The sequence below is a fragment of the Lynx canadensis genome, chromosome F2, assembly GCF_007474595.2.
Source record: "Lynx canadensis isolate LIC74 chromosome F2, mLynCan4.pri.v2, whole genome shotgun sequence".
NCBI lineage: Eukaryota > Metazoa > Chordata > Mammalia > Carnivora > Felidae > Lynx > Lynx canadensis.
The window spans coordinates 5,001-20,116 of record NC_044320.2 but is presented as its reverse complement, the minus strand read 5'-3'; the positions used below and the strand labels follow the sequence as shown (position 1 = coordinate 20,116).

Sequence of the window (15,116 nt, the reverse complement as noted above, 5' to 3'; positions counted from 1 at the left end):
GCTATCGAAGCTGTATAACTTAGAGATAAAGTAATCTTTTTATTTTTTTAAGTTTATTTATTTATTTTGAGAGAGAGAGAGAGAGAGAGCGAGAGAGAGAGAGCGCACACACAGGGGAAGGGCAGAGAGACAGGGAGAAAGAGAGACTCCCAGGCAGGCTCTGCACTGTTGTATGGATCCCGATGTGGGGCTCAAACTCATGAACCAGGAGATCATGACCTGAGGTGAAACCAAGAGTCGGATGCTTAACTGACGGAGCCACCCAGATGCCCCAAGATGAAGTAATCTTTAAGACCAAGGTATTACTATAGATAACAGAATGTCATTAAATAATTCTGAAATGTTTATTTAATCAGGAAGATACAAATATTTAAAATTCACAGGATAAGAGTTTCAAAATGCTTCAAAATTAGAGAATCATAAAGAACAATACATATACCATCATAGTGGAAGGGTGTTATATGCCTTTTTCAATAACTGATAGACCAGACAGACAAAAAAAAAAAAATCTAAAGATTGAGGGTTTTTTTTTCCCCTCCTGACACCAACTATGTGGTATTCTCTCCAATACCAGCTAGACTCCTATAACTCAACTAAATTTTGACACTTAACTACCAGAGGTAGAGCAGACCACACAGGCTAAGGGCTCAGCCCACAAGACTTCCCACACTAAAGATACCAGTCACAAATATCAAGTGCCAGGGATACTCACACTTCTGTGTGACTGAGTTATGAAGTCAGGAGTTCCCACAACCCCCACCCCCAAGCTCAACAATTTGCTAGAAGGACTTACAGAACCCAGGAAAATGCTAACTCATGATTACAATTTATTATAAAAGATACAAATCAATAGCCAGATGAGGAGGTATGGAAGGGAAGTCTGAAAGGATCTCAAATGCAGAAGCTCTGTCTCTGTGGAGTTGGGGTGTACCACTTCCCAGCACATGGATGTGGTCACTAACTTGGAAGCTCCTCAAATCCCCTCCTGCAGGGGTTTCCATTGAGGTCTCATTATGTAGGCATGAGTGTGGTCATTGATTATTGGCTCAATCTCTAGCCTCGCTCTCCTCTCTGGAGGTTGGGAGATGGTGCTGAAAGGTATAAGCCTCTAATAAAAGCTTATTATTATTTTTCTGCTGATCAGCTCCCATCTTTTTTTAAATGTTTATTTCTTTTTGAGAGAGAGAGAGAGAGAGAGAGAGAGAGAGAGAGAGCACGTGAGTGGGGGGAGGGACAGAGAGAGGGAGACAGAGGATCCGAAGCAGGCTCTGTCCTGACACCAGAGAGCCTGGTGTGAGACTCAAACTCAGGAACCTCGAGATCATGATCTGAGCCAAGGTCAGACACTTAACTGACTGAGCCACCCAGGTGCCCCTGACCAGCCCCCATCTTGAAGCTTTCTAGGGGCCCACAAGAATCATTTCATTAGAACAAAAGATGCTCCTATCATCTTTATCACTTAGGAAATTCCAAGGGTTTTAGGAGCTCTGTGCCATGAACCAGGAACAAAAATCAAAAAATTTTTTATTATATATATGATTTGTGTCCCACTTTGAATCCTAATAGCAACTAAACAATAACAAAAACAATAACAAATGTTATATGCATATAACAATAACATTATAGAAGATTTAAATAAATGAGAGGTATACAAGGCTCATGTAAGATTCATGACTGTTTACTAAAGAGATTCAATCTGCAACAAAATCCTCTATAGAATTCATTTGAACAAAATCCCGAAGGAGTTTTTAGTAGAAACTGACAAGCCAATTAAAAAATTTATATGGAAAAACAAATAGTCAAGGTGCCTTTGAAGCAAAAGAAAAGGTGGGGTTTACCTTATTTAGATCAGACTCACTATAAAGATTGGTAGTGAGGGACTCCTGGGTGGCTCAGTCAGTTAAGCCTCCGACTTCGGCTCAAGTCATGGTTTTGTGGTCCCTGAGTTCAAGCCCCACGTCAGGCTCTGTGCTGACAGCTCAGAGCCTGGAACCTGCTTCAGATTCTGTCTGCCTCTCTTTCGGCCCCTCCCCCACTCACGATCTGCCTGTCTGTCTCTCGAAAAGAAACATTGAAAGAAAAAAAGATTGGCAGTGAAGCATAGTGGCATTAGTGTGGGGATATACAAAAGGTCTAATGGAACACAGTGCAGAGCTCTCAAATACACCCACACATATGTGGACATGAACTGCAACAGATGGACACTGCAGATCTGAATTCACAAATGAGGGTAGAAAAGTTGATTATCCCTATTTGAAAAATAAAACTGAATTCTACTTTACAAAAGACACAAAAATCACCCCAGACTAAAAATTTGAATATGAAAGGTAAAGCCATAAAACTTTTAAAAGAGGAAGTTAGCTCTAGGTTCCCAGGTTAACAAGAGGTTCTTAAGACACAAAGGGGAAAATAAAAGATTGATACATTTAACACTGTTAAAAATAAGAATTTCTTTTCATCAAAGTATACTATAACGGAAGTGAAAAGACCCTACAACTCAGTTTTTCCACTCCTGGATATATCTTAGAGAAATTCATTTTTTTTAAAATTATTTTTAAAATTAATTTATTTTATTTATTTATTAAAAATTTTTTTTAATGTTTATTTATTTTTGAGACAGGGTGAGACAGCATGAATGGGGGAGGGTCAGAGAGAGGGAGACACAGAATCCGAAACAGGCTCCAGGCTCTGAGCTGTCAGCACAGAGCCTGACACGGGGCTCGAACTCACGGACTGCGAGATCGTGACCTGAGCCGAAGTCGGACGCTTAACCAACTGAGCCACCCAGGCGCCCCTAAATTAATTTTAGAGAGAGAGGGAGAGAGAGCATGCATGTGCAGGGAGGCGCAGAAAGAGAGGGGGACAGAGGATCCAAAGCAGACTCTGTGCTGACAGCAGAGAGCCCCATATGGGGCTCGGACCCACAACTCGTGAGATCACAACCTGAGCTAAAGTAGGATGCTTAACCAACTGAGCCACCTAGGTGCCCCAACAAATTCTTGAACACAGGATACATACAAGAATATTCCTAGTGCATTGTTTATAATAGCAAAAAAGTGTAAGAAGCTCAAATGTTTATTGTTGGGTTTCCTTATTCGGTGGAGTATTATCATCAGTGAAGACAGTGAACTACAGCTGTCTGTACACAGCAACATGTGTAACCCTCACAAACTTATTGAGAAAAACAAGCTCAAGAACACATATAGGGTGATTTAATGTATGCAAAGTTCAAAGCATGCAAACAATGTTGTTTAGAGATACATATTTACGTTACAGAAGAACACAGGAGTCCTGAAAGATTGGTAATGTCTGTTTCTGCAACTGGGTGGTAGGTAGATGCATTTGTATGATTTTTAACTTCAAATATGCTTATAGTTAGTCTTCATTACTCTGATTCCATATTTGTAAATTCACCTGGTTGCTAAAATCTACTTGTAACCCTCAAAACCAATACTCACACTTTCACGGTATTCATGGACATGCACAGAGTAATGAAAATCACGTGTTCCCAGCTTAGGCTGAACAGGTGACACTCTGCTCTCATACTGTAAATCAATGTCCTTTTCATAGTATATTCAATGGTACACTTTTTGTATTCTTGTGCTTTTTGGTGGGGATTTTACTGTTTAAAATGGCCCTGAAGCATAGCGCTGAAGTGTTGTCTAGTGTTCCTAAGGTGTGCTGTGCCTTATGGAGAAAATACTTCATTCAGGTACTAGTTATACCATGACCATGACTTCAGTGTTAATAAATCAACAACATATACTAAATATATGTGTTAATGTATATTAAATGTGACTTTAAATAGAAACATACAAGGTGATGTATCAATCGATTGATGAAAATGTTGTGACTGGAGGTTCCCAGGAACCCAACTGTATTTCCCCTAGGAGCAATGGTTCAGTATTCACAAATTCAGCGTTCTTAGATATTTTACAGGACTACCTTGGATGATAATTGCCTGCATATGAATATTGATATTTGCAGGTATGAAATTTGTAATAGATTTTCTAAAGAGGCTAGAGGAGTAGACAGAGGAAATATGGTTTTGGTGGAGACCAGTGGAACTTATCTATTCAAGAGATAGGAAGTAGCTATGGTGATGGAGAGTGAAATGTTAGGAGTGGTTTCTAGAGTGGTTGTGGAGGTGTAGATAGTCAGGAAGAGGTAGCTTCCTTTTATGAATCCTCTTTCCGTGTCAAGGTGGGAGGTGGTGGAGAGATTTGGAGACTTATTGACATGGAATGCTGGGTCCTCTAGGCCTTCCTCTCTGAAGTCCTTCAAGGACCTGCCTTCTGGGTTTGGGGGTTTGAATAGGTGTTGGTAATGCCAGGGAAGGAAAATGAAGTCTCTGTGCAGGACAGAGGGGTTGCAGGGGCCTGTAAGGAGATGCTCAGAAGGCTGGGGGCTCAGTGGGACCATAGCAGAGTGAGGTCTGGAAAAAGTTGCCTCTGTATGATTTGAAGGGCATGTGCTGGCTGGAAGGTCAGGCAAACAGCTGTCCATGTCAACTAAGGAGCTTGGACTTCATGCTGGAGGAAATGGAAGATTTCCAGGCAAGAGAGTAATATAGTTTTTGTTTTAGAAAGTTCACTCCCACAAGATGCTTCAGAAGAGACAAAAAGGGAATGGAAGTATAGAGATTAGCAAGGCTTGGATAGAGGTTGTTCAGGGCAGAGATGGTCTGGGGCGGGGCGGGGGTGGGGGAGACCATTTAGGAGATCAACTGATAGGACTGGGTGGCTGATTGCATATAGGGCTGTGGAAGAGAACAGTCTGCTGTGAGGATTGTGCTCAATCACAGATGTCTGGGCTGAGAAGGCTTTCTGGAAGAAGCAGTTCTGGGCCAAATCACACAGGCTGATTCACAGCCAAACAAGGCAGTAAAAGTCCCTTTGGATCTGGAACCCACTCACCGCCAAACCTCCAGTCTCCCAGGGCTGAGATACATCCTGACTGTGGTAGTTTAAAATATGTCTAAAAGTTTTTGAAATTCCTCCTTTCAAGAGTGGTCATGAGAAATCCTGAGTTAGAACCACACAACTATGCTGTTGCTGCATTCCTGATCCTCAGAAACTCTATGAGATAATGTTTACTGTTTACAATCTGCTAAATTTTGTGACAACTTGTTATGCTGCAATAAATATCTGTGATGACCAAACTCCTACCCTTTGACACCTCTCAGCCCAGGCAGGCAGCGGTTCCCATTCACTGGGTCAGGAAACGACGCTTTCTACCCTGATTTCCCTGACAGGAGTCATAAGACAACACTCACGACTCCTGTTCTCCTGAAGTTCCTAGTTCCTCTTGGTTGTGGAGGTCTGCTAACGACTGTGACCCCAGACAGGGAGGAGGCACCCGGGTCTCTAGTGCCATAAGGTGGAAGGACTGCCCTGGGCAGAAAGCGAAGAAGGGCAAGGTAGACTGTGGGGTGGGATGGGCCTCCCTCTCTGCACCCCCCCCCCCCCCCCCACCGCCGTGTTCACATCCAGACCACCAGCAAGTGCGCAGGCTTTCCCCCCTCAGTTTCTGAAACTCCTCCACATCCCCAGGCTCACCTGCCCCCAACCCGTCCGGCCTTCGTCACAAGACAGCAGAATGATCTTTAAAATACACATCTGAGTAAGACCACATCACTCCTCGGATGAAGGTCTCTCAATGGCTTCCCATTGCGTTTAGAATAGAGGTGGACTGCGGGCTATCCTACGGGGTCTATGACCAGATCTCGCACAACTCCGAGCCCGCCTAGCACCACGGCCCCAGCTCCCCGGCCTCCTTCTTGGCTACTCGACCAGTCCCGCCGGCCAGGCACAGGCAGCTCCTGGGAGGTTTTTGCTGACCGCTCGCCGTCCTGTTTCGGGCCGCTATTGACGGCGCTTCTCTGCCCGACAGTTTTTCTCTCCGCCCTAAGTGAGCTTTGAGAGCATTCCCTCGCTTCAGGCGTTGTCCTTTCACCCAGAGTGGTGCCTTCAACGTAGTAAGTGCCACGAGAGCGCCGTCCAGAGGCTCCCCTTCCAACCTTTCCTAGGTTCCCTGCGGCCGAAGCGCCGCGCGCTCCCCCGCCCCCAGTGCGTCCAAGGCACCGCCCACAGCGCCGTCGGTGCCCAGCGGAACTCTGCGCCGCACACGCGTTTCTGCAGGGGGGATTTCGGCCTCGGACCTCAGGCCCCACGTAGTCTCCGGCGGCGACTGCGGCGCATGGCGGTGAGCTGCGCGGTGAGACCGCAGGGGTCCCAGGGACTTGGGCCGTTGGCGGCCCCCCATGACCCTTGTGCTGCCCCCCTTTCTCCAGGCCCTAGGACATCCTGCTCGGGAGACATCAGTGGCCGCAGGCCCAGGTACTGCCCGCGCTCCGCAGCCCGCGGCTGCCTGGGTCGTTTCCCGGCCCCCCGGGTCGTTTTGCGGCTCCCGTGTCCTTCCGCCGTAAGGTCCCATCCAGTTCGTCTCTGCTTAGGGCACTCCACACGCAGTGACGCCGCCGCCCGGGCGCACCCCGAACGTGGTGAAGGCGACGCAGCCTCTAAGAAGCAAAAGAAGAAGAAAACCCGGAACGGAGCCTCTGTGGCGAGTGGAGGCGGGAGGGTCTCAGAAAAGCCCTGCTCAGAGGAAGCGCCCCTAAGCGCGGAGGCTCAGGCAAGGGCGGGCCTCTGTCGGGGCGGGTGGAATTCAGCGCTGCATCCCGGGTGTGAGTGTGCTGGCGGGTGTGTGTAGTCTCGGTTTTTCTGAGTTAAGGCCGGGATGGGATGGGGTGGGATGGGATGGGGACGGAGGGTGGGAGGGAGGGGCGCCTGTGGGATGGGCCTGGAACCCACGCTGTCCTGGTGCGGTCTCACAGCCACTCTCCCCGTTTCATCACAGGCAGAGCAGCTGGCCCGGGAACTGGCGTGGTGCGTGGAGCAACTGGAGCTGGGCCTCAAGATGCAGAGACCCAGTCAGAAACAGAGTGAGGGGCCTTCTGTAGAATTGGGGAGAGGTGAACCATGATAAAGCTGTGGCCTTCAGGTGGTGCCAGGGGATGGAATTGTTGTCTTTCTGTAGGATGATAGGCGGTCAGAATAGAGGAGATTCCTAGTTTTTATTTATTTATTTATTTATTTATTTATTTATTTATTTATTTATTTATTTATAATCCGCAGAAGAGCAGGCTCTTGGGGCAATCCGAACCCTGCGTAGCGAAAGAACCCCTCTGCCCCGGAAGAGGCAGCTGATGCGCTCCTTGTTTGGGGACTACAGGCTCAGATGGAAGCCGAGCGGCGAGAGGCCCTTCGGGTTCTCAGGACTGGTGAGGAGCTGGAAACTGGTTGATTTCAGGGGTAGGGAGGAAGAACCTAGGGAGTGACTGGAAGAAAGCTAGAGTAAACAGGGCTGGCAGGGGTGGAGAGAGGAGATGGACTCAGGGAGGCCTGGGAAAACATGGAGAGAGAGCTGGGTCATCTCTGGAACACAGATGTCAGGCTTGGACCTGGACGCAGAGCAGCAGAGTTAGTGCATGTCTCAGTGATTCTAAGTGGAGTGTGATGATAATACCTACCCTAAGACTTTGAGAAGTGAATCAGTTGATTGTCTTAAGGCACAGGTAATGTTAGCTGCTTTTACTCTGTTCTGATACTCTGTCCTCTGCCCCACAGCAGCCCGCACAGCCCAGGTGCGGCCTGTAGCTGAGGCCACCAGAAGGAAGAGCGGAAGGGTCTGCAGGACTCGCCAAGCAGGGGTAGCCAAGGCCACCCTGGACACTCCTGATGAAGAGTTCAGGTTCAATTTCTTTTAGCCTGTCTTCCATCCTGGAACAGTTCCCCTCCCTGGGGAGCATAGGGGTTTCTGTTGAGTGTAGAGCTTTTCTGGGAATGCGCTGTTGGACAGATGTGGTTTTGTCCATGGTCCGTGGATCTGGTGCCATGGCTGCTGGACAGATGTGAGACCAGCATATTGGGCAAATTTCAGATAAGCACAAGACCCATTTGTAGGTTTTCAAATGAAATGTGCTTCCTGCCAGGAGAAGGAGCTCCATTCAGAAAAGCTTCTACAATAAACTGAAGTGAGTGTTCAGCATGTCGTTGAAAGAATGTTTTACTTAATCTTTAGCCTGACATTAAGCAGCTGTTTGTAATAAGGACAATGGAGGAAGCTATAGAATTGTTCAGTGGTGCTCACCTATAAAAGAACGTCCTGTCAAATGATGTAGCGCTTTATGCTGTAATATCACATTGTAGTAAGAAAACTATTTTCTGTACAAATGGATTAGTGAATTTGTGTGCTAATTATCTGTGTTAGGTGAATACAGATGAGGCAGGTGCCTGGTACTTCTGGGTCCAGGCTCACCACAGTGTGTGGTCTTTTGTATTGCTTTCATTTCTGAGCATGTGTCATCCTCAGGGAGCCAGTGTAGCTCCCAGAAGGGCAGATTTGTTCTTAGGACAAGAGAGCTTCTTGCCCTAACAATCCTGGCTGAAGATTGTTGAGCTTCAGTAGATGACCTCTGCAACGTTTGGCTACTCCAAATGATAGTCCTAGTACATCTGCATCAAATTGGGTGACTTAATCCTCAGTGGCTGTGATGCTGTCTTTGCTGGTGTCTCCCAAGCTTGCATCCCAAACTGGATAGGTACCAGGAGCCCAACTGCCTATTCAGCATTTCTACTTAGATGTTTTGTGGGCATTTCAAACTTGACATATCCAAAACATTTATTGGCCCCTACATCTCCCTTTGTCTTTTGCTTTTGAGTCAGTGGCCCTACTGCCCACCTAGTTGATTAGGCCAAAAACCTATGTCATCCTTTCTTGCTTTCCTTCTCCCATACGTGTGTTCTGTACTTCAGCTGGTATATGAGTTCTGTCTTCAAACTAAATTTCTAACCTTTTGTGCTTTTTCTCTTTACTGCTAGACGTTCTAGTCCTGGCCCCAGCTCTTCCCCTGACTGCTCTGTGAGCCTCCAGGTGTTAGTGTCCCATATATCACTCTTACATCTTGTGTGTTCATTGTAGCCAGTGATCATATGTATTGGGTCCTATTTCTCTGACCTAGTGACTTTATTGTACCCAGAATACAGTGTGAAAGCTGGTGGATGAGGCCCCACTTAGGGCTTGCACACATTTAGGCTTCTGACTTTTCTCTCTGATGTGGCTCCCTTTTCTTGTTCCCTCCTTGCTGGCTTCTTGTCTGCTCCTGCGATAACCAACTCAATCCTGCCTTAATGGCTTCAATCCTGATAGGATGTTCACAAAAAGTCCACTTACTTGTAGCAGGTCTTAGACTCTGGGGAAATATAGTGCAAGGGGACTGGGAAACAGTAAGCATCTGAAGGCCGGAGATGGGAGGGCACTGTGTGGCCTCTGACTGGGCCATCAATCCTGCTTCCCTCTTAGGTCATTTTTCTACTCAGGGTGCTCCCCCTTCGGCTTATACCCAGCTATGTTCTTGGTAGTGTTTCATCCATGGCTTGCATGTTGGGCAAACACAGCTAAGTCACACTCTTTAGCCTGGCCTCAGTTCATCCATCTATAGGTGGGGTGGTTGTAGGTAGTTCTGGGTGAGGTCAACTGGAGCTTAACCTGCACTGCTCTCGGGTGTCAGTGTTCTGGTCTATGCAGCAGGCCCTGGTGTGTAGGGTGGGGGTCTCAATACCAGCTTCGAGGCTCTGCAGCTCATGTTGGCTTTTCCCAGTGGCCTTTGCAGCTGCACTCACACGTCTGATACAAATACCACTGGATGATGATCATTTGTTTTACAAACTTTTTTTTTTTTTTCAACGTTTATTTATTTTTGGGACAGAGAGAGACAGAGCATGAACGGGGGAGGGGGCAGAGAGAGAGGGAGACACAGAATCGGAAGCAGGCTCCAGGCTCTGAGCCATCAGCCCAGAGCCTGACGCGGGGCTCGAACTCACGGACCGCGAGATCGTGACCTGGCTGAAGTCGGACGCTTAACCGACTGCGCCACCCAGGCGCCCCTGTTTTACAAACTTTTATCAGCACATGCTTAGTGCCTGACGGCTTGTTCCAAAGACTATTCTTTCCAGCAGAGGCGAACCCTCCTCCTTATTTGAGTCCCATTGTCTCCTGAAAAGATGGAGGTGTATCACCTACCTACTGGGTGCCTGGACAGGATACACCCCAACCCCTGAGGTTTTGGAGGTCCCTTTAATGCACACTTGCAACTGCACATACCCCAGGTATCCTGGGGACTCCCAGGAAGCCCCCAGCCTACTTTGCCCACTTGCTGTGTCCCTGTGGGACTCACTAAAAGCTGGGCCCACTGGCCTGAAACCCCCTCCAGTCCTGCCCTTCCAGTCCTGGCTCAGTTGTCCCCTCACTTCTGGTAATGTGGACCCCCTACATGGGGAGCTTCAGAAACAGGTCACACTCAGACCTTCTCCCTGTTGTTTTCCTTGGAAAGAAATGCTAGTTCCTTACAATTCTCAATAATAAATTCCAGAGGAGTAGAAGACAAAAAGCTGTAAACTAACCTTTAGAAATGCTAGGGGAAACGTAGAAAGACCTGTTAAAGATTGGAGTGTGGGAAAGACTTTTGTAATTGAGGAAAGCAGAGAAAGTGAAAACCTAGTGATAGAAACATGGTTCAAGAAGTGGAATGTAAAATGAGATCACTGCACACCTGGTAAGGGAAGATTTGAAGAATTTTACAATTGGTTCCATATCTAGGCTCAGAGTATCTGTGTCAGTGAAGCTGGGAGAACTTCCTAGCCAGATTACAGACTCACTTGGATCAGGTAGCAGATGGAAGTGCCAGAATTAGATGCCCCATGACACTAATCAACACTCACTTTTATCCCAGGTGTGGTGAACCTGAAAGCCAAGACCACAGTGATGGTTTTGGCCAAAACCATGGAAAGACCTATAGTAAGCACACCCTAAATGTGGATTGCCACAGGATGCAGGTGGCTGTGTTGGGGACCAATGAAGAGTAAGGAGCAGAGGAAGCCCAGGGTGAAGGAGGTGAGCAGGATGTAGCTGAGGGTTTGTTGATGAACTTCACTATGGGGGTTTCTCAGTGCCTCACAAAGACCCCAAGTATCATAGCTGTGAGAACAGAGGAGAGAGTTGTGTTGGCCAGAGCTTTCCTCAAAAACCAGAAAGGTCACAGCCTTTGGGGCAGGGAGGGGTGGGGGGTGGCAATCTCTCTTATTCTTTCCAAAGTGATTGTCTGGATACTTCACATAGTGGTCTGCATTGATGAGAAAGCAGAAATGTAATGTCTCAGTTTCGGTAATTCTTACACATTTCTATCGAAACAGTCATATTGGAACGTTTGGACATATTTCTCCACGCAGCTACAGGGAAGGTCTTTATGCATAATTTTAGATTTACATTTCTCATTCCCTGGTGGTTTTATGCAAAAAAACAAACAACCCCCCCCCCCAACCCCTCTATTCCTCTTCAGTGTACAAGGGAGCTATTTATTTTGTTGTTTCTCAAAGGGAAATTGTACTAGATTCTTAGATTTACAAATATCATTTCTCCTGATTATGTCTTCAGTATGCATGGTAATGTTAATTGGTTTTTAGAAAATCCCTCCTAACTGAACATTGATGATATGTGAGAGTTACTGATTTTATTAGGTTCAATACTGGTGATGAGAGAGAGTGGGGCAAGCTGAGGGCAAAGTACAGGCTAACAGCACCCCCCCTCCGCCCAGGTGGGATATTCCTCAGACACTCCTGGCTACCCAAGAACAGAGGAAAGGGGTTTAAGTGCTTGCCATGGTGATATGGGGAACAAAGGCAAATGAAAAATTAAATGCTCTTACTGCCTATAGCCCACTGACAGGTCCTTGAAGCTTGGCTGTCTTGATGATGGAACTTTGCTAGGGGCAAAAGAGAATCTTAGCTTAACATTATCCTAACCTTGAGGATCCTGTAAGTCTACTTTAACATATAAAAATTCCTTTGGAAACTTCCTTTAGCCCAACTCTCCCAATATACATACTGCAATCATACTCCAAGCTTATGGCCCCTTGATATACATCTGAAGGGTCTCATGATTGAGGTTTTACTAAAGGTAATACATGGTGTTTCCTAGCAATAGCTAGCCCCTCAAAGTCCTGGAAACCTGCTTTCAAATATGTTAAGACTTACTCTGTCCCTAACTCCCCCCCCTCTGCCCCTGCCCTGAAGGTATATAATCAGTTACCCTGCCACAACCCCGGTGCAGCTTTTCCTGCACACAAGTCCTGCTCTTGTGCCTTAACAAATCGCCTTTTTGAACCAAAGATGTTATCAAGAATTCTTTTTTGGCCATTGGCTCTGGACCACCCCACCATCACCCCAAAACTTCATCAGTATTGCAGTTCTGTGGAAAATTGTGCTAGTATTTTTGGAAGTGCATACTGAGATATTTAGGTGTGCAGTGTTGTTATGTTTGTAATTTGTAAGATTTTATAATACAAGAAAATATTTTACAATAAAAAATGTGAAGCAAATATGGCTAATTATTAATAATTCAGTCTAGATAATGTGTTTTATGGTATTCACTACACCATTCTCTTCACTATATTTGAAATTTTTTCTTATTACATCAAAAAAGATGAAAAGCCAAATTGTCAATGGCAAATCCTGCTAAGTTTAAAATACATTTACCTTAACTTTTAGTGGGAGAGTATTCATTAATCTCTTAATCTCCCAAGTGAATTTCTAGTATAAATTTAAACAATGTAAAGTCCTAATAAGAAACAAAACTATTTTGTCAATGTTAGTAAATTCTACCATAAGATAGCAGTTTCCCCTCATTTATGACTGACAGCAGTGTGGACAGCTTGCCCATTGTCATCTGTGAACAATGCCATTGGTAGGGATTTTGGGGTAACACCAACTTTCTGTATAGTTTGAAGGCCAATTCTGCAGTGTGATTTGACATTGTCCTGACGGCTTACTACACCTCAGGCCCATTTATCTAACTCTATTGACATTTCTCTGAGCTTCCTATCACTTCTTAGAGAAAACAGACACATTTGACTGTAATTTGAAGAGTCCATGTCTGCTCTTAGGTCTCACTTAGAATATTTTTCAGTAGCTGGACAACTCCCAGGTCTCTTCAGCCTGTTGAATCTTTCCATTTCTTTTCTTTAAAAAAAAAAAAAGCTTATTTTTGGGGAGAGAGGGAGAGAGACAGAGAGAGACAGAACGTGAATGGGGAAGGGGCATAAAGAAAGGGAGACACAGAATTGGAAGCAGGCTGCAGGCTCCGAGCTGTCTGCACAGAATCCAATGTGGGCTCGAGATCATGACTTGAGCCGAAGCCTGATGCTCAACCGGTGAGCCACCCAGGCGCCCGGAATCTTTGTGTTTCTGAGACATCAGAACATCATTGAACATCATTGGTTCTCTTACCAAGGTCTTTCACAGAGTACAAGTTTTAATTTTATAAACCTCACATTATCACTTGTTTGTTTGTGGATCAGTGTTTGGTGTTGTGTATTAAAATTCATCAGCAGGGGTGAGAAGGAAGATGGTGGAGCAGCATGGAGACCCTGAGCTTGAGCTTGTCTCATCCCTGAAACACAGCTAGATCTGCACCAAACCATTTTGAACACCTAGGAAATTGATCTGAGGATTAACACAACAATCTGCGTAACTTGAGCCACAAAACTCAGTAGGTACATGGTGTGGAGAGGTGAACTGGAGGAGAGAAAAACCATGGAGGGTAGGGAACCATTTTCATGGAGAGAGGACAGAGAGAGAAAGAGAAAGGGAGACAGTGTGGCACATTGGGATCATGCAAGAAAAGCACTCCCCTGAAAATTGCTGGAGAGAAAGAGAAAGAAAGAGTGAAAACACTATTAGGGGACTGAACAAGAAATCTGTTCCCCAAAACCATTGATGGGGAAAAGGAAAGGGTTTCAATACCATCAGGATTCTGTAAACAGTGGAGCGTAGAGTCTGAAGTTTCAGAGCTCAGTGCCTAGCAGTGCTCTGGTGAGGAAGTAGGGCGAATCCCCAGGAGCAGGCAGTGTGGTCTGAGGGGTCTGTGTGCACACAGGGAGAAGTGGTTCCCCTGCGTGGACTGCATTTGCCTTTCCACAGGCAAAGGTCCCAGCAGACTCTGGAGAGCAGCCTGTTGCTGCGCACTGAAGAAAAAGTTCTCAGACATTAGGCTGAGTGGACATGCAGGGCTGCCTCTGCCAGCAAAACGGCAGCAGCATCAGACTGCACATAGCCTTTATTTAGATAGAAGTGTCAAAGAACATCAAAGCAAGGAAAGAGAGTACAAGGATCTTTAGACAGTAGCCAGACATACGTCTGGTGGCTACCTGAAGGCATGAACAGAGTGTGTGTGGTTTTAAGGAATCTCAGGGAGTTATAGCAGGTGTTATATCTCAAACTGTCCTTTGGGGATAATGGGGTTCTGTCCTCATAATGCTATCATTTGCAACCTTGAGACCAGAATATTACTGATGTTTCAGCAATTACCTCATTCACCCTTTAGGACTTATACACTCTCTAGAAATAACTCCACAGCAGCCACATTCGCTGGTACTGGAACAAAGATGCCAGAGTGTGGGGAAACCTGGCACCAGCTGTGTGTTGTGATTTGCCATAATCTCTGAACCTCTGCCACTGTGCCATCCCACAAGTGTTTTCTGGGGCAAGCTGGCACCCGGCCATTCCTCAGTGAGACCTTCCCCTGGAGAGGTGGTGCAGGTCCAAGCCGCAGGGGTCTCTGAAGTGTGGGGTTTTGAAACACAACCCTGTCTGAGATAAGGCTCTGGAGGGAGGTGCTCATCTGGCAGGCAGACAGCTTGGACACGGAGAGGGTAGAGGCAGGGAGTGGTCAGAGGCCTGGAACAAAGGAAGGGTGCTTGATTGTGGGTGGGTGAGAGCCCAAAGCTCCTGCACCAGAGACTGAGGAGCTGGGTGAAGCCATTTCCACCTCTCCTACGCAGCGGAAGCACCCATACACACTCATCCACCCTAGTAAGCTAAGCAGCACCACCTAATGGAGAAACAGAGCCATTACACCAAGCGCCACCCAACTCACCCTCCAAGCACATCCCCCAGAAGACCAGCACCAGTCACTCCACCTGCTTAATGCACGGACTAGAGACTGCTTCATAGTTTCAGTTCTAGGGTAAACTGGATGTAACTTCATTTGGGTTTCACTCT

General features: G+C 46.4%; 1 protein-coding gene across 1 annotated transcript; it reads left to right on the top strand.

The window, feature by feature from the left end:
• The first annotated feature begins 6,113 nt into the window (after positions 1 to 6,113).
• Positions 6,114 to 8,049, top strand: CF2H8orf33 (chromosome F2 C8orf33 homolog). The gene is given in 7 exon segments (XM_030303939.2): positions 6,114 to 6,204; positions 6,293 to 6,338; positions 6,455 to 6,633; positions 6,859 to 6,943; positions 7,137 to 7,232; positions 7,235 to 7,282; positions 7,629 to 8,049. Coding segments are annotated over 7 exon segments (600 nt in total). The 5' UTR covers positions 6,114 to 6,198; the 3' UTR covers positions 7,769 to 8,049.
• Positions 8,050 to 15,116: the final 7,067 nt, after the last annotated feature.